Genomic DNA, 20,351 nt, shown 5'->3' with positions numbered 1-20,351 from the left:
ACACAATGGAATACTACTCAGCCCTTAGAAAGAAGGAAATCCTGCCATTTGTGACAACGTGGATGAACCTGCAGGTTACGTGAAATAAACCAGGCACAGAAAGACAAATACCAGGTGATCTCACTTACATGTAGAATCTAAAAAGTTGAAGTCACAGAAGCAGAAAGTAGAATGGTGGATACCAGGGGCTGGGGGGTGGGAAGTATTGGGAAGATGCTGGTCAACAAAGGGTACAAAATTTCAGTTAGACAAAAGGAATAGGTTGTGAAGACCTATTGCACAGCATGGTGACTATAGTTAATAACATAATGTACACTTGAAAATTGCTAAGAGGGAAAATTGCTCTCTCTCTCTATATATATACACACACACATATTTCAAAACATCATATTGTACATCATAAATATATAATGTTCCTCAACTTATGATGAGATTATAGTCTAATAAACCTATCCTAAGTTGAAGATATCAGAAGTTGAAATGCATTTAATATACTTAACTTACCAAACATCATAGCTTAGTCTTACCTACCTTAAACTTGCTCAGAACACTTACACTAGCCTACAGTTGGGCAAAATCATCTAACACAAACCTCTTTTTATAACGAAGTGTTGAATATCTCATGTAATTTATTGAATACTGTACTAAAAGTGAACACAGAATGGTTGTATGGGTATTCAAAGTACTGTTTTTACTGACTGTGCATTGTGTTTGCACCATCATAAAGTCAAACATTGTAAGTCAAACCATTGTAAATTGGGGACTGCCATTATACAATTTTTATTTCTCAATTAAAAATAAATAACAATAAATATATGATAGAATGCTTCTTGAAAAAGAATAGCTGGACCCATCACAGCCTCAGAATTTAAATCTGAGGCTCACTAAATTTCAGTAAAGCATGCTGGCTTTGTCTTTCAAAAGAAATTGGATCTCTAGAGAATCAAGGAAAGGAGACAGGTGGAATGTTCTGGATTCTGGGGTGTGTCTCTAGGGAGCATGACCCTCTGAACCAAACAAAGCTGAGCCCTCCTTCTACATGGTGCTTTTGATATTTCTATTAAAATATACTGAGTCTGCTCCAAGTAGGTGACTGTTTCTGACTTCCAATGTGTTTGTGTGTGTTGTTCCCATAATTTCCTGGGAGCACCCAGATGGGATGGAGGCAGCATCTAATACTTTGCCTGGTGCCGTGTGGGTACTTGATGAATGTTTGCTGAATGAATGAGTGATACGAGAGCACTGAAGCAGACAGACCCGGGTCTCAGTCCTGTCTCTGAAACTTGCTGTAAATGTAACAGTGGTCAAAGTAGCATAACCTCCTCTTATCTACAAAATGGGAGTTTTAAGTGTTGTGGGATTCTTGTAGAGACTTAAGGGAAGCAATGTGTGAAAACTATTTTTGCATGGTGCCTAGAAAATAAAAGGTACTAAAAAATGGCTGCTGTCTTTTTAGTATTGTGAAAAGGGCTTCCACACTGAAGTGGTACTAAAGTAGCCTGGTTGGCCAGATCAGATAAGGCCAGGAGGAGATAGGCGAAGCTGTGCTTTGGATGAACACTCTGTTCCTGAGGCAGCCCAGCCCCATGAAAAGCCTGAGTTAAGGGTGAATGAGCTGGATGTGGGGCCAGGCTCCTCCCCTTGGTCCCTTTTCTCCCTAAAATGGCAACCCCAGGCTGAGCCACTGGCTGAGTGGCACCATGCAGCTTCAGGCCTCTCTCTCGTTTCTCCTGATTCTCACTCTCTGCCTAGAGCTTCGATCAGAACTATCACAAGGTTGGTATAAAATGTGGGATCTCAAAGAGTAGACTGGGAATCAGGCTGAGGGTGGGTAGTGGTGGGGGAGGTGGTGCAGCACCAACAGAACCCATTTCTTACCTTACTGGATTGAGAGTCAATTCAGTTCAAGTCACTTCATCAGATATATGTTGGGCACATAGTATGTGCCAGGCACTGTCCTAGGTGCTGGGGTTAAAGCAAGGAGCCTAAGACCCTGCCTTTGTGAAATTAAGATGCTAATGGGAGAGAGACATACAATACCTAATACACATGATAGATGATCAAAGTGCTATAGAAAATAAAATAAGTAAAGCAGGAAAAGGGGCCTTCAACATCTGGGGTGGGGCTGGTGGCAGGCAAGGAGAGGTTGGGAAAAGGAGATCAGAGCCAGAATTTGAGAGTGAGGAACTTAGCCAAGTTAGATGCACTTGTCAGAAACGGCTCCTTCCTGGACCACTTTCTCTGTGGAAGCTTGGAATCTGCAAATGGAAGTGGGGAGATGAAGTGCAGTTATAGCTAAGATAGTCTGCTGGAAATGGGGATGGTAGGCAGCAGTTTCCAAGATTTTTAAGCAGCCAGTAGGATTCCCTGTATAAAAATGCATATTAGAATACACAAAAGGGTAAGAAAGAAAGCAAAAAATTATCGAAATCTTACCTTCTGGAGATTATCACTGTCAATGTGCCAGTGAACATCCTTGCACATGCAAGCATAGTTCTCTGCATGTATGTACATGGAGCTATTAATGATAGATTCTTAGATATAAATGGAACCCTAAACCTCCCAATAACCCTATAGATGAGTGGTTCTCGAGTTTGTCCCCTAGTCCAACAGCAGTAGCAGCAGCAGCATCAACTAGAAACACACTAGTTCCCAGTCCCACCTGATCAGAAACTGTGGAGGTACGTCTCTCTAACGAGCCTTCCAGATGATTCTGAGGCATACTCGAGTTTGAAAACGTCTGCCTTAAGTAAGAAGAATATAGTGGTTTACAGGATGAGCATACCTGGAGTCAGACACACCTGGGTTCTGGTCCTGGCTCCTCTACTTACAAACTCTGTGCCTCAGGAACATCATTTATAGCCTTTCTGAGCATCAGTTTCTTCTTCTAAAAAAAAGGTTAACCACCTTTTCTGATGTATGTCAAATAGTCTGATGTATGTCAAGCTCTCAGTATAACTTAGCTCTTAATAGGTTCTTGGAAAGCACTTAGAACAGCTTCTGTCACACTCAAAACACACACACACGGTGTCATTATCTACTTTACACAAAAAAGAAACAAGTCAAGTGATTTTCCTTTGGTTTAATGGAATGGAAGAGCAGAGAAGCAAGACTGAGAAAATTAAGAGCAGATGGGACTCCAGCCCCTAGAGAGTCACCTGTAAGGGTCTAAAAGCCAATGCTGCTGCAACTAGGATGTCTTAAGAACATGCCCCTCCACCTCCCACCTTGATTGGATAAGCTATTCTGTCTCCTTCCCATTCTCCTTCACCCTTAGCGTTAGCCTTGCAGGTAGGAGGATGAGACAGAGCCTGAACCTTTCCAAGTCCTAGGTTGCTGCCTGAAGTTCCACCATAGGTGTGATCATTCATCCGTCCATTCACTCATTTTACAACAACCAAGATGGATGGAGAACCTGCAAGCCTTTGCAGTCGAACCATGCTGGGTTTGATTCTTGGTCCTACTGCTTCCTAGCCTGACATTAGGACAGGTACTTCATTTCTCTGGCCTTAGTTTCCTCACGTAATGTTGGAAGTTCTACTAGCTACCACGAAGAGTAAAACTGCCCACATGGTGACAGAAACATACAAGGCGGGCACAAAGAAACTTCTAATCCTGCCCCAGAGGAGCTCAGTGGTGGTGGTGGTGGTGGTGGTAGTGGTGGTGGTGGCGGTCATGGTGGTGGTGGTCTATTAACAAATATTTGTTAAGAACTGAGAACTAGGCCTGTGTTAGGCACTAAGGCTGCAGAAATGAGTACAATGAGGTCCCTTTTCCCAAGAGTCTTATTGGTTAAGCAATAGAATGATTAAGAGCAGCTACTATTTACTGATTTATTTTCTATTTATCAATGCTTTTCACTGGTAATCTCTAACCCTTCAATAAACCAAAAATGTGGATATTATACTAGCATTTTTGCAATGAAGGATATTGAATGTCAATGAGATAAGTCATTTGTCCAAGATCACATAGCTAGAAGATAATTGAGACAAGTTTGAACCCTCTGAGATTCAATCTTGCTGTCAGATTCAAAGTCTGTTTTCCTTCTGTCACGGGATATCGATTCTAGAATTGATTAGGAGACAGGAGGTAAGAACCTGAGGATCTTTATTATCAAATCCTATAAAATCAGATCTGGAAGGGCACTCAGAGATGATGGGGTTCGACTCCTTGATTTTACAAATGAAGAAATGGAGACATGAAGAAGTTAGGTTTATACAACATCACACAGCAGCAAGTGGTTTGACTACAATCTCAATCCACTTGAATTGGGTTCTCAAGCCTGTGATTCTCACCATATCAGGCTACTCTCAGAAGTGAAAATGTCAACTTCTGTGTAAACAGATCAGACCACGGCTGGGCAGAAAGAGGTACAGAGCACAGCCATTGTGGATGACCTCACAATTGTGCCCAGGGCTGTCACAGCCCCTGGCATATGAGGCAAACAAGGGGAAGGTGATGGGTTTGGTCTCCTTCAATCACTTTCTCTCTTCAGACACTATCACGGATCTCCTCCCAAATGTATGCTCTTTTCCTATGGAAAAGGGCCCTTGTCAAGCCTACATGATTCGATGGTTTTTCAACTCTGAAACTGGTGAATGTGAATTATTTGCTTACGGAGGCTGCAGAGGCAACAGCAACAACTTTTCGAGGAAAGAAGAATGTGAGAAAATGTGCAAGTTCACCTGATTTTCTAACAAGAACACAGCCCTCCATGGATTTGGGATTGATCTGAGGGCCATAGAAGGTATTTTTTTTTTTTTTTTTGTGAACAAGAGATTCATTCCTCTACCCCTACATTTATTCTCCCTGATGTGCTCCTAAAAATGCTTCATCTCTGTGCCCGAAATTCTATAAATGTTGCAATCAAGTTGAAAATCTCAAGACCTCCTTTTTAAAACATACACGTACTTACAAATACACTGGGGAAATTTAGAGCAGTCATTCACACCTTAGTATGAAGTACTGCTTAACCCACTGGGAGATAAAGGTTTTGAAGGAGAAAGGGGTGGATTTGGAAATTTGGGTAAGATATTGGAAGGGCCTATATTGGACAAGGAGGGGATTTCTAGTCTTGTGAAATAAGACACAAGGAAACAACAGAAACCAGGGAAGAAAGGGGAATTGGGGAGAAACTGAGGATGTTAAGGACATTTTAATTAAAAAAAAAAAAAGTAGTGGGCCGGGCATGGTGGCTCACACCTGTAATCCTAGCACTTTGAGAAGCTGAGTGAGGCGGGTGGATCATGAGGTCAAGAGATCAAGACCATCCTGGCCAACATGGTAAAACCCCATCTCTACTAAAAGTACAAAAATTAGCTGGGTGTGGTGGCTCACGCTACTACACTACATAGTCCCAGCTACTCGGGAGGCTGAGGCAGGAGAATGCTTGAACCCAGGAGGCAGAGATTGCAGTGAGCCGAGATCATGCCATTGCACTCCAGCTTGGTGACAGAGTGAGACTTGGTTTAAAAAAAAATGAATTTTTATGAAAGTTATTATCTACTAAGGCTAAACTACATCTTTCTGCCAAGGATTACACGGGGAGAGGAGTGAAGAGCCCTGGTTCTAGAGTTTTTTGGTTTGCCTTAAGCAACACCAATTACAACAACTTGGAGGGAGAGGAGAAAAACACAGGAATCATCTCATTCATTTATTTCAAGAGGGCCCACAGATGGGGAGGGACTTCTTTAAGATCACAGGGTGGGAATGAAACAGAGGCATCCTTGGTCTCGCCAAAAGGTCTCTTCCATTGCATTGTAATCCCCCCAATCCATAATTTTTCCAGACTTCCTCCGGGATGGAGGGCAGAATTGAAGAGGGAGCATTCATGTGGGCACTGTCCCTTATTTACCACTCTGATTCAGGGTCCTCCCCCAAAGTCCAAGTCAGCTCCTTCCCATTGCCCAAGGAACAATAACTCGAAGCCATTATGCCAGGCCCCATGCTAAGCTCTTCATAAATAATACACATAAACCTCAGGGTAACCCTAAAAATCAGTTTACTACTCAAAGCATGCTCCAGGAACAGGTAGCTTCCAGGTCACCTGAGAACTTGTTAGAAATGCGGAATCTCATGACCAGCCTCGTAACAAGATTCCTGGGTGATTTGTGGGCACACTCAAGTTTAGGAAGCAGTGGTAGATGAGGAAACAAGGATAAAACAGAGCAGTAATGTTTCCAGGGCCACACAGCTGGAAAGTGGCAGAGCTGGTCATTGAACTCTTGTCAGTACATTTGCAAAGTCCCTGGTATAATGGCTATGCTTCACTCTGTCATGGATCTCAGAATTTCCCCCATGGGGCTGATTTCCAGTTAAAGGTTTTATCAGAAAAATTTTAAAACACCAAGTTATGCTGCCAAGGCAACAAACACATCTCCCTTTTGTGGAGGACACCAGGAAGCAGGATTCCTGGATCATCTCTGGGAAGAGTCTGAGACAAAATCCTAAATGTCTCCCATGGCCGCTGTCTTCTTTTTCCAGGTTGGAGAGCAGCAGTCACACAACCTACTGAGGACTTCCACAAAAGAGAGATTGCCTCATTCCTAGCCCCTGGGCTCCATTCCACCCATCCCCACTCCCTCTTCCCTTCTCAACATTTCACAAGAGGGAGCATTCTCGATGGCTAACACCAATCAGATATTTTGTCTTACCAAAATGTTCTAGAAATTCCTGAATTGCTCAACACCTAAATCACTGGCTTTAAGCTCTGTTTCCTACTCATGAAACACCAGAACTATCTGGCCTTGAGATTCAGAAAATGTGATCATTGTCTCTATAATTCAATTGTGTCTGCATTAACCACCCCATCTTGTCATAGAACCTTAACTTCAGGCTCGTGTACCCAATGTACAGCTGATGCCAACACTGACACACAGGTGCTTGGAAATAGAGAAACATTTATCTAATTTGGTCAAAGCAAGAAGGCAGGAGGGCAAGATCTCTCCGATTTACCTTAAGAAAAAGAAGCAGAGAGTTATGTGGCTACAGAGTAGGAGACGGGGAGTTTCAGGGAACCAAGGGGGAAAAGTCTGTGTTTCTTCACTCTCAGATAACACCTGAAACAACCAGACTTCTAGGAGTCAGCAGCTTGTTGCAACATCCTTGAAGACATTTATTTCTTCTTAGATACTTTCTTTGTGACCCTGAAGTTAACTCCCCCTACTTGACAGAGAAACAGTACATCAGCAGTTTATAATTATGTTGTGGGAACAAGGAATATTGGGCAAAAAGCAAGTGCAAGCAAACACAAGGGCCTGATCAGAATTTTCATTATTTCAGTCACTAAAAATGCTGGGATGCTGAGAGCTCAAGGGGCCCTGTTACAAATCCCCACTGCCTTTTTCCAGTCCTCATTTACGTAGGAAAAGTGGTGTCATTCTTTTCTGGCTACTTCCTGCTGAAAAGGTGCAAAGGTGTGGAAACTGAAGAGCGGCACCTATCCACCTGAAGTTGAAAGTATTTCCAGGGGCCGGGCCCATATCCTGCATACTGCAATTCCATTATCTGGGTGCCGTTACCTATTATAGTCTTGAAACAGCATCTTAATCTATATTTGATGATGACATTAGTGAAAACATGAGTTACAATAACGATAAGATAGATGGATGAGCCAAAAGTAATGATACCAGAAAATATAGATCGGATTCCTTGTGAGATCCAAGAAAACAATCCAGAATACCAATCACCTAATCCTAGTTAATCTTCTTTTATCTGTTGCCACCATGAAGTTTGCTCTCGTCTTGTATTTACATGCATTTCAACTTCAGCTGAGGTGTTAATATAAGTGAAACAGGAGGAGTTGGCCTTGTTCAGCCAGCAGGTAATCTAATGCGATCCCATTATCTAAACAACTTACAACTTTAGCTAGAGAATCCAAAGACTTGCTGTGCTGTGATAGCAGCACATTTCATTAGCTCTAACCCTTAAAGTAACGGACACATTTCTAAGCACGTGGTGCTGAGCAGCCACTCCTCACCATGAAAGCAAAGTATATCTGAAGAAGTACCCTGTGTCATCAGGAATCCTGGCAAATCTGCTTCAGAGACCACCCTGTCCCCAACAGACAGACTCTCCTTCCAGAATTCCTTGGGAGACCCTGGGCAACAGTTTTAGGGAATTTGTCCAGTATTTGGTAACACTTTCATTGTGTATCAAGAAAGATGTCACTGAGTATCCTAACAAACATTGTCCATGATCTCCTCTCCTAAAGCACCTACAGGCCCAGGGTTGGTTTTCCTGACTGCAGATAGAAACATATCCCTCAGGAGCAGGCCGGGTATGGTGGCTCACATCTGTAATTCCAGCACTTTGGGAGGCCAAGGTGAGTGGGTCACTTGAGGTCAGGAGTTCAAGACCAGCCTGGCCAACACAGCAAAACCATGGCTCTACTAAAAATACAAAAATTAGCTGGCTATGGTGGTGAATGCCTGTAATCCCAGCTACTCAGGAGGCTGAGGCATGAGAGTTGCTTGAACCAAGGAGGGGGAGGTTGCAGTGAACTGAGATAGTGCCACTGCACTCCAGCCTGGTTAAGAGGGAAACTCTGTCTCAAAAAGAAAGGAAAGGAAAGGAAAGGAGAGGAGAGGAGAGAAGAGGAGAGGAGAGGAGAGGGGAGGAGAGGGGAGGAGAGGGGAGGAGAGGGGAGGGGAGGGGAAGGGAGGGGAGGGGAAGGGAAGGGAAGGGAAGGGAAGGGAAGGGAAGGGAAGGGAAGGGAAAAGAAACATATTCCTCAGGAACACAAGGCACAGTGTCAGTAGTTGAGGCAGTCATTAAAGCCACATTCCCTGCCCCTGGATCTGTTAGACAGTTGCCATACTCAGGTAAGGCTGGGCCTATCTGTTGTCCTTCCTGTGCAATGAAACTAGGGTCAAGTGGGGTGCTATCCAGATCACTATCCAGTGAGAATTGTCACAAAGGTCATGGTGACTCACCCAGGAAATGCAAATCCAAAAGTACACCAAAGTCAGGTACATGTCTTCACTCCAAGTGATCATTGTACCAAAAGTGGTCACTACTGGCAGGAAAGGAACCAGTGAGGGGTGTACCCCAGGCAAGGCGCCTGGGCAGCTTTGGGGACTCCCTGTGCATGCAGATCCTGGCTGGGACTGCCCGGCCATGGGCACAAGGTTCTTCCATGGTCGCCAGAATTGTCATAGAACCCCAGATTCAGGCTTGTGTACCCAATGGGCAGCTGATGCCAACATTGATGCACGGGTGTTTGGAGATGGAGAAAGGTTTATTCAGTGTAACCAAAGCAAGAAGGCAGAACGTAGGAACTCTCAACTCCACCTTAACAACAACAACAACAAAGTGGGCTTTTAATGTGGCTGGGGAGTAGAGGAGGGGAAGTTTCAGGGAACCAAGGGGGAAGGCCTGTGTTTCTTCCGTCTCAGGTAACACCTGGAACAACTAGACCTCTGGGAGTCAACAGCTAGTAACAATATCCTTAAAGGCCTTCATTTCTTCTTGCAAACCTTTTCGTGACCCTGAAGTTATCTCCCCGTTTAACAAAGAAACAGGACATCAGCAACTGTTTGTTTGCAACAAATAATTTTGTTGTGGGAACAAGGAATATTGGGCAAAAAGCAAGTGCAAAACATTTTCATTATTTTAGTCACTAAAAATGCTGGGGTGCTGAAATCTCAAGGGACCACAGTCTCATGACTAAAATTGCATCATTCTATCAATACTCAACAACTCCAGACAAGACACACTTTCAGCACAGGCAGAGATAGACAAGTTAGTCCATACGCTCATACAACACTTATCTGCTGTTCACCCACCCTTTAGTGGTCCATCTATCATCCATTTTTTAAAACGGAAATAGCCTCCCAACTGGTCTCAGGGCTTCAGTCCTTGCTGTCTACAGTTTATTCTTGAAAGAACAGCCAGAAAGATTCTTTATGTCCTGATACTCCGCTACTAACAATCCTTCATTGACTTTTCATCTAACTCAGAGCAAAAGCCAAAATCCCTATGAGTACAGTAGTTCCCCCATATTTGTAGTTTCACTGTCTGTGGTTTCAGTTACCCTAGGCCCAAAAATATTAAATGGAAAATTCCAGGAATAAACAATTCATAAGTTTTAAATTGCACATTGTTATTGGGGTGAAATCTTGTGCCATCCTGCTCACAATGTGAATCATCCCTTTGTCCAGTGTATCCACCCTGCACACATTACCTGCCCATTAGTCATTTAGAAACCAACTCAGTTGTCACATCGGCTGTCACAGTATTGTAGTGTTTGTATTCAAGTAACCCTTATTTTACTTAACGCCCACAAAATGCAAGATAAGTGATGCTAGAGTATTGTTATAATTGTTCTGTTTTGTTATTATTGTTGTTAATCTCTTACTATGCCTAATTTATAAATTAAACTTTATTATAACTATATATGTATAGGAGAACAACATAGTGTATATAGGGTTCAATACTATTCGTGGTTTCAGGCATCCATTGAGGGTCTCAGAACACATGCCCCATGGATAAGGGCAGACTACTGAACTTGCCTCAGGTTCCTTCCCAAAGATTTCTGGCAGGTGCTGTGGACAGCACCCCTATTTCCCTTCAGGAATGAAGTGCCTATTACCCCACCTGGGAGTTTGGTAGCTGATGGTTCTCAGCTGAGTTCCTCTCCTCTATGGAAACCAAAAAGTCCAGATACTACTTCTCTCTTTTGACTAGCTGCTTGAGTGTGACTGTGTGACATGAACTTAGCCAGTCAGTTGCTCCTACCCTGGACTTTGGATCTGGAGGGAGTGATGCAAAAACCCAACAACTGTTGAGAAAATTTTAATAATTGTGATGGAGGTGGTGAAAGTCTGGAGGTCAAAGAGCATTGAGTACCTGGCAGTGAAGTGCAATTTGTAGCAAGAATGAAACTCTACTACAAACTCAGATATGCTCAAAACGTCTTTTAAAAAATTGTAATTGGTCCCTGTTTGCAGATGACATAGAGGACATGATTGTATATTTAGAAAACCCCATCATCTCAGCCCAAAATCTCCTTAAGTTGATAAGCAACTTTAGCAAAGTCTCAGGATACAAAGTCAACGTGCAAAAATCACAAGCATTCTTATACACCAATAACAGATAAACACAGAGCCAAATCATGAGTGAACTCCCATTCACAATTGCTTCAAAGAGAATAAAATACCTAGGAATCCAACTAACAAGGGATGTGAAGGACCTCTTCAAGGAGAACTACAAACCACTGCTCAACAAAATAAAAGAGGACACAAACAAATGGAAGAACATTCCATGCTGGATATGAAGAATCAATATCGTGAAAATGGCCATACCACCCAAGGTAATTTATATATTCAATGCCATCCCCATCAAGCTACCAATGACTTTCTTCACAGAATTGGAAAAAATACTTTAAAGTTCATATGGAACAAAAGAGCCCACATTGCCAAGACAATCCTAATCCAAAAGAAGAAAGCTGGAGGCATCATGCTGACTTCAAACTATACTACAAGGCTACAGTAACCAAAACAGCATGGTACTGGTACCAAAACAGAGATATAGACCAATGGAACAGAACAGAGCCCTCAGAAATAATACCACACATCTACAAACATCTGATCTTTGACAAAGCTGACAAAAACAAGAAATGGGGAAAGGATTTCCTATTTAATAAATGGTGCTGGGAAAACTGGCTAGCCATATGTAGAAAGTTGAAACTGGATCCCTTCCTTATACCTTATACAAAAATTAATTCAAGATGGATTAGAGACTTAAATGTTAGACCTAAAATCATACAAACCCTAGAAGAAAACCTAGGCAATACCATTCAGGACATAGGCATAGGCAAGGACTTCATGTCTAAAATACCAAAAGCAATGGCAACAAAAGCCAAAATTGACAAATGGGATCTAATTAAACTAAAGAGCTTCTGCACGCAAAAGAAACTACCATCAGAGTGAACAGGCAACCTACAGAATGGGAAAAAATTTTTGCAATCTACTCATCTGACAAAAGGCTAATATCCAGAATCTACAAAGAACTCAAACAAATTTACAAGAAAAAAGCAAACAACCCCATCAAAAAGTGGGCAAAGGGTATGAACAGACACTTCTCAAAAGAAGACATTTATGCAGCCAACAGACACATGAAAAAATGCTCATCATCACTGGCCATCAGAGAAATGCAAATCAAAACCACAATGAGATACCATCTCATGCCACTTAGAATGGCGAGCATTAAGAAGTCGGGAAACAGGTGCTGGAGAGGATGTAGAGAAATAGGAACACTTTTACACTGTTGGTGGGACTGTAAACTAGTTCAAGCATTGTGGAAGACAGTGTGGTGATTCCTCAAGGATCTAGAGCTAGAAATACCACTGGATCCAGTGATCCCGTTACTGGGTATATACCCAAAGGATTATAAATCACGCTGCTATAAAGACACATGCACATGTATGTTTACTGTGGCACTATTCACAATAGCAAAGACTTGGAACCAACCCAAATGTCCATCAATGATAGACTGGGTTAAGAAAATGTGGCACATATACACCATGGAATACTATGCAGCCATAAAAAAGGATGAATTAATGTCCTTTGTAGGGACATGGATGAAGCTGGAAACCATCATTCTCAGCAAACTATCACAAGGACAAAAAAATCAAACACCGCATTTCTCACTCATAGGTGGGAATTGAACAATGAGAACACTTGGACACAGAAAGGGGAACATCACACGCTCGGGCCTGTCATGGGGTTGGGGGAGGGGGGATGGATAGCATAGGAGATATACTTAATGTAAACGACGAGTTAATGGGTGCAGCACACCAACATGGCACACGTACACGTAACAAACCTGCATGTTGAGCACATGTACCCTAGAGCGAAAGGAAAATTAAAAAATAAAAAATTGTAATTGGCGGCCAGGCACCATGGCTCATGCCTGTGATCCCAGCACCTTGGGAGGCCGAGGTGGGCGCATCACCTGAGGTAGGGAGTTCGAGACCAGCCTGACCAACATGGAGAAACCCCGTCTCTACTAAAAATACAAAATTAGCAGGGCATGGTGGCACATGCCAGTAATTCCAGCTACTCGGGAGGCTGAGGCAGGAGAATCACTTGAACCTGGGAGGTGGAGGTTGAGTGGAGATCACGCTGTTGCACTCCAGCCTGGGAAACAAGAGCGAAACTCTGTCTCAAAAAAAAAAAAAAAAAAAAAAAAAAATTGTAATTGGCCTGAATTTTCATTTTGATCTTCCATTTAACCAGATAATGGAAATTAATTTTTGTGATTTCATTAGTTTGACCGCCACATACCCCTAAGGGTTGCTTCTACATTCCAGTGCACTGGCTTAATTCCAAGGCATCCAATGGGAAGTGTGCTTGATTCTTGGTCACTATCATATATACACACTGTTTTATTCCTGCCGGATACTTTTCTGGCAGGTAACTGTTGCATCCTCCTCATTTGATGAGAGCTCACTCAGTGACTTATATGCCCCATAGAGCTCAAAAAATACCTCACTGCTCTATACCATCTAGGGCTATCGGAAACTCAAAGGGACTCTCTAAAAACCCTATACATAGACCTCCCATGTTCCAGTTTCTGATCTACCCTGCAAGGTTCTCAGTTCTAACTAGTAGTTTTCCTCAATTCATACTTCCTAGTTGTGGAAGTATACCCTGGCTGTGGTCATTTCTCTTGATTCCCAAATATACCTGGTACCCTATCAGCCTAAGGGACTTGGCCTAAGAACCCCCTTCTCAGGATCCCAAACCACCATCCATTTCCTTAAGTTAAGTTCCCTTCTAACTCTCTTCCTTAAACCTCCAATGGGGAGAATTTTATACATCTACTGGGGCGGGGACGGGGGCGGGGAACAGAAAGAAAGCAGGGGTTGTTAAAACCTGATTCTGGTTTTTCATACATTCTTTCATCTCGTGATCTGCATTCACTCTGATGTAATTAAAACACTTTCTTCCCAAAATTAAGGTTCTAGCTCCGATGGTCTAATGATCTCTAAGATCCCTGATACCCTTAATTGCTCAGTTGTCTCCAAACAAGCCCTTTGTCTTATATCTGAACCTTCTGTTTTGAACTCTACAAGCCAAGAATTTAAATATTCTGTCAGCTGTGTAATGCTGTCCTGTCTCCTCCCCAGGCATGAAGTAGAATGCCCAAGTGCCAGGAGTGAGGGAAAGACCAAAGAGAAGTAGATCTACAGGAATAAAGCTCCAATTAGCATCTCAAAGTAATATTCCTCTCCATATGCCTTTAATTACTTTATATATGTATATAAAGTACATATACTTTATATATAGTAAATAATACTATATATTTTTGTGTAAATTTATGTTATTTATAAATTTATATATATGAAAATAGTGAAAATAGTACTCATATACAATAGAGTATATACTCTATATATAGTGTGTATATATGTGTGTGTGTGTATATATATAAATGTAGAGAGAGAGAGAGAAGGAGGGAGAGAGAGTGTGTACTATTTTCACTATTTTCTACCAGGGTTTTTTTTTCTACCAAGAGTTTTACTTAGCATTACATTATAAACATTTTCCCAGGTAGGTGAATATCCTCTGGTATCATTTTTAATGGCTACATAATATCCTGATCTACCAAGCATTGTAATTTACTTAGTTTACTTGGTTTCCAGTGGTTCATTATTACAAAATAGCACAAGGTTAAACACAAGCACAGACACCCTTTGAAAATAACATCCTGTGATTCTGTGAAGAGACAAACTCCCAAAGAGAAAGCAGTTCTGTTCCAGTGGGGGCAGACTGGACACACCATTCTGTACCACCAGGGCAGGAATTCAGGGGAACTCTCACGGTGGGTGAGGGAAGAGGCAGGACACAAGGACTACAGAGCTAGTCCTGTGGATCAGGGTCTTCTACAAGGATGAAGTCTAATTGTTGGCTGGCTGGGGCTCAACTAGGGAAGGATGCACTTCCAAGCCCACTTACATGGTTGCTGGCAGGATTCAGTTGCTTGCAGGTCACTTCCAGTTCATTGGTCAGTGGGTCCTTTCAGAGAGCAGCTTATAACCTATAGATTGCTTTATCAGAGTGAGCAAGCAAGAAGCTCCAGAGAGAGTGAATAGAAGGTAGAAGTCATAGTCTTTTGTTTTTAGATGGAGTCTCACTCACTCTGTCACCCAGGCTAAAGTGCAGTGGTGTAATCTCAGTTCCCTGCAACCTCCACCTTCCAGATTCAAGCAATTCTCCTGCCTCAGCCTCCCAAGTACCTGGGATTACAGGCGTGTGCCACCAAGCCTGGCTAATTTTTGTATTTTTAGTAGAGGTGGGGTTTCACCATGCTAATCAGGCTCATCTCGAACTCCTGACCTCAGGTGATCCGCCCACCTCAGTGTCCCAAAGTGCTGGGATTACAGGTGTAAGCCACCAAGCCCAGCCAGCCTTTTTTATTGATACATAACTGTTATACATATTTATGGGGGGCATGTAATATTTTGATACATGCACACGATGTATAATAATCAAATCAGAATAATTGGTATATCCATCACCCAAGGCAGTTATCATTTCTTTGTGTTGGGAACATTCCAAAGTTTCTCTTCTAGCTATTTTCAAATATACAATAAGTTATTGTAGTCATAGTCTTTTGTAACCTAATCTCACAAGGGACATCACAACACTTTCCATGACATCACTGCTCATTAGAATCAAATCACTAGGTTCAGTCCACACTCAAGGAGGAGAACACACAAAGGTATGAAAACCAGGAAGTGGAGGTCATTGAAGTCATCTTAGAAGTCTGACTACCATCAGGAGCAACTTGCCCAGAGTCAAATGCAGTGAGAGCTTAAAGTCTCAATTCTTGGCTGAGAGTGGTGGCTCACACCTGTAATCTCAGCACTTTGGGAGGCAAAGGTGGGCCGTTCACTTGAGGCCAAGAGTTCAAGGCCAGCCTGGCCAACATAGTGAAACCTACTAAAAATACAAAAAAGTTAGCCAGGTGTGGTGGTGCACACCTGTAATGCTAGCTACTTGGGTGGTTGAGGCATGAGAGTCACTTGAAGCCAGAAGCAGAGGTTGCAGTGAGCCAAATTCGCGCCACTGCACTCTAGCCTGAGAGACAAAGTGAGACTCTGTCTCCCAAAAAAAAAAAAAAAAAAAAAAAGTCTCAGTTTGTTTAGAGAAACAGGGTGGACAGCTTTACCATCATCTGGTTATGATGGATTGTAAGCTTGGACAGAGGTAGTGGCATTGAGAATTCAAAGCAAAAAAATAAGAACTAATAAAAACACACTGCTTTGTTTCAAAAAAGTTTTACAGTTTCATATCTCTTCTCTTTAAATCAATAAGAAGGCCACACTGTGGGGAGAAAATCTCAATTCTTGGGTCTCTTCCCTCTCCTCTCTTTCTTCCCTGAGATTTATTCACAGGTGAAGCTCAAGGCTCATAGTGCCTGGTCCCTATCAGTACAAATACCCAGTAGTTCTACATCACCATGTCTGGATTCTGAGAGCTGTTGTGATGTAAAAGTTGCTGGCATGCAAAGACAAACAGATAAACCTAACTCTCTCAAAGTGTACCAGAGGCTAGTGTGTGCCAGATATGCTATGTGGGCACTGGGAATAACCCTCCTGACACAATATTGAGGTCCCATTAAATTTTTAAAATCACACTTGCTAGAGAAGAATCTTCCAAATGCCCCTTGGGGCAGTGGCAAGCTTCTAAAGTCCTTTAAAAATGTTTCTGGGAAGAATGAAAGAAATATATGGGATAGAGAACAGTTTAAGACCATATATTAATGCAGATTTATAGCCTCTTTTTACCAGTTGACAATATTAGGTAAAGATTTTCTTCTATCATTAAATATTCTGTAACATAATTGCTAATGTGCGTAGAGGTTTACTTGCACGAAGAGATCATCATTTATTTAAACAAGCTTCAATGGTTACATGTTAATGTTAAATGTTAAAGGTTGTTGAATTTTTCTCGATATAGTAAGTAATCACTATGGGCATTTCTGGTTGTTTACTCATGATAGATTCTAAGTGGAATTTCTGGGTCAACAGTGGACATGCATTCGAAAAGCTTTTGATACAAAATACTTAAAATACTTTAAGATTTTAATACCTACTGTTTATGAAACACTTAGGATATGTCAGGAACCAACTTAAGTGTTCTGCATACATTATCTCATTTAATATTCCCAACAGCCCTGAGAGGAAGATTCTATTAATAACTGTATCTTACAAATGAAAAAGTTGAGGGTCAGAAAGATAAATTACTTGCCCAGAATAACGAATTAGGAAGGAATGAGGATGGTGTTTGAATCAAAGTCTAATTCTAGAGCCAATACTTTTAATCAGTTTGCTATCATTAAAGTTCAGCTCTGCCATGACCTATTTACCTCCCCATCCCATAAAATCCCCTGGACCTCTCTCCATGTAGACTACACAGAGATATTCCAGGCCTGCCTGCTTCTACTCTTCATGTTTACAGCTTGTGGGTTCTTGAAAGCAGTGACTTTGCCGTACACATTTCTTCTCTACAGTAAGCCAAGCAAACTGGCCTGCACAGAATAAGTACTCAACAAGTACTTGTAGATTAGTTTTGTAGACATGATACCATGGAGGAAAAGAGGGACCTGGGATTTCTTTTTTAGAGTTAAAGTGTTAAGCTATGAGTCACAGCCATGATTCTCATAATCTCTGAATTATGGAAGGAGGGAAGGAGAGAAAGAAGGATGGTGGGAAAGTGAAGCTTAACGCCCTCTCGGGTGTAAGACACTCCACTAACTAATGGAGTAAACCCTGGCTTAAGACATTTGACGCAAACCTCAGAGAGATCAGAGCCCCAAACCTCCCCTACCCGCATCGTGTCCACAGGCTCAGAAGAGTAGATGGAACACAACACCAAAATGTCACATTGTAGGCAAGGATAGGAAGCCAAAAAGGGCTCAATAAAGGTAGACAAGGGGTCAAGGATAGAATTAGAAAATTATCATTTAACAGCTGGGCATGATGGTTCACATGTGTAATCCTAGCACTTTGGGATGCCGAGGTGGGAGGAACTCTTGAGGCCGGGAGTTCAAGACAAGCCTGAGCAATATAATAAGACCGTCTCTACAAAAGATATAAATAAATAAAAGAAAATAATAAAAGGAAAACATCATCTAGCAACCATTAAATAATCATTCTTCCCACAAATACTTATTCATTGCAAATGGGAAAATAGGCAGCCACTGTCTCACTCAAGTAATCGAAGTTAACACCCTTAGTAACAAAACAAATCAACAGCATGTGCCTCGTGGTATGATGCTCCACAAAGAACACAGTATCTTTTCTATAATATTCCTGCCAGAAATGTATAACATGAATCTAATTGTGAAGAAATATCAGATAAGCTCAATTGAGAGACAGTCTATAAAATAGATGGCTTTTAATCGTACAAAATGTTAACGTCATGAAAGACAAAAAAAGATTGAGAAACTTTTCCAGATGAAAGAAGATTAATCTGCTCCTGAACTAAGTAATTTAAAGAAAGAAAAAGAAAGAAGATTAAAGAGGCGTGACAACTAAATGCAACGTAGGATCCAGGATTTTCTTTTGTTGTAAAGGACATTATTGAGACAATTGGTAGAATCCGAATAAGGTCTATAGATGGGCTTTGTAGACATGCACTCAAGTCACACAAGGCCCTGGATGCAGAAGGACCCTGCACCCAGGATGTAATTCCTTGTGGTCATTGTCTTAAAATTCTCAGTTATTTAAACTTGTGTTTGTAAGCGAAGGTCAGTTAGACAACGGTGCATGCTTCGGGAGCTAGGCGTCCGGACTCAAGAGCAGTCCCACCTCTGGCTGCCTTCCCGGGATGGGTTCTCAGCAGCTCGCCCTCCACGCACTGGCACCATGGCTCTGCTCAGCCCTCCCTTTTCCACCTTTGTCCCCTGACTGCTGCTATGCACATGGCAGTCGAATCACATTGGCAAGGGGAGGCCCATGTTCTACCGTTGCCAACCACTCCCAGTGGGGCCTTGGGAAAGGGTGCAGGAAGGGTCAGAGTTAGGTGTGCACATCCTGTGGCATTTCAGGGAATGCCAATTACTGTCCCAGTCCTGGGCTGGCAGCAGCACAGTACATTCAACCAGTGACTTGGCAGGAGCGAGCCTCTCACCTATCCCGATCCTGTACTGAGCATGTCTCAGCACAGAGGTTGCAATTGCTTGGGGACTGCCCATCCATGGGTTGGTGCAATGGACCTGTGGACAGGGAAGATTGATTTCCCACCCCCAGCTGAGTCACAGAGCTTCAGTCTGGCAGCTGGCATGAGGAGGAATCCGGCAGCAAGAAGAATCCTCCAGGACACACCACCAAGTAGCAGTCAGGGACCCTAGGTAGTTCTGAGGGTCTGCACTGCTCCACAACTATCCCCATGCCTGAGGGATAGTGACAGAAACAATAAATCAAAAGCTCCATGACAGGTCTAGAGAGAGACTCTGCAAGAAAGAAGAAAGTTTTTTGAGTACCTTTAGTGATATGTTTTCCCCTGTTTTTTTGAACAAGGAGCTCCACCTTTTTACTTTGCACTGGGCACCCCCACTGTTATGTAGCCAGTTTTGCCGTAGATATTAGTATAGGTACTAGTACTGTATTAATGCTCATTTCCTGAATTTGACTATTGTACTGAGGCTATTTTAAAGAATACCTTTATTTTAGAAAATTCATTGAAGTATTTAAGATGTCTGCGACTTATTCCCATATATTATGAACAAACATAATGTGTGGGGTATATGTGTGTGTCAGAGAAAGACAGAGAGAGGATTAAGAAAAATGTGGTAAAAATGTCAGTATTTCGGGAATGTGGGTGAAGGGTATACAGGAAATCTTGGTACTATTTTTGCAACTTTTCTTTCTTTTTGTTGTTATGAGACAGGATCTCGCTCTGCTGGCTAGGCTGGAGTGCAGTGGCGTGATCACAGTTCACTGCAGCCTGAAACTTCTAGGCTCAAGAGATCCTCCTGCCTCATCCCCCTGAAGAGCTGGGATCACAAGTGTGCACCACCATGCTGGGCAAATTTTTAAATTTTTTTGTACTCACGGGGGTCTCTCTGCGTTGCCCAAGCTGGGTCTCAAACTCCTGAGCTCAAGTGATCCTCTTGCCCCAGCCTTCCGAAGTGCTGGGATTATAGGTGTGAGCCACTGTGCCCACCCATGCAACTTTAAGTCTGAAATTATGTCAAAATTAAACACTGAAAGAAAAAAATAAAACATAAAGAAAACGGTGAAGGATAAGTCACCACAGTGGTATATAGTGGTATCCTATGAAACGATAGAGAAAAGTAAAAGAAATGACCGTGACTCTGCTAATCTACCACAACTGAATGGG

General features: G+C 42.3%; 1 protein-coding gene across 5 annotated transcripts; it reads left to right on the top strand.

The window, feature by feature from the left end:
- Window positions 1-666: 666 nt before the first annotated feature.
- On the top strand, window positions 667-19,938 carry SPINT3 (serine peptidase inhibitor, Kunitz type 3). Of its 5 annotated transcripts, none has more exons than XM_031656791.1 (4): window positions 667-1,776; window positions 4,496-4,747; window positions 14,132-14,221; window positions 19,899-19,938. In XM_031656791.1, exons 1-2 carry the CDS (start codon window positions 1,701-1,703, stop codon window positions 4,687-4,689), a joined length of 270 nt encoding a protein of 89 aa, XP_031512651.1. In that variant the 5' UTR covers window positions 667-1,700; the 3' UTR covers window positions 4,690-4,747; window positions 14,132-14,221; window positions 19,899-19,938. The 5 variants fall into 5 exon arrangements, with proteins under 5 accessions (XP_031512651.1, XP_021776703.1, XP_031512650.1 ...); XM_031656790.1 differs by lacking the exon at window positions 667-1,776 and adding an exon at window positions 8,213-8,323 and having other exon boundaries at window positions 3,680-4,747; XM_021921009.2 differs by lacking the exon at window positions 667-1,776 and having other exon boundaries at window positions 3,681-4,747.
- The last annotated feature ends 413 nt before the right edge of the window (window positions 19,939-20,351 follow it).

Source organism: Papio anubis, chromosome 16 (genome assembly GCF_008728515.1).
Source record: "Papio anubis isolate 15944 chromosome 16, Panubis1.0, whole genome shotgun sequence".
Classification (NCBI taxonomy): domain Eukaryota; kingdom Metazoa; phylum Chordata; class Mammalia; order Primates; family Cercopithecidae; genus Papio; species Papio anubis.
This window is presented reverse-complemented; position numbering and strand designations above follow the sequence as displayed.

Excerpts from the sequence above, each read along its gene's own strand:
- SPINT3 (XM_031656790.1), top strand. The coding sequence starts at position 4,393 with ATGACCTCACAATTGTGCCCAGGGCTGTCACAGCCCCTGGCATATGAG.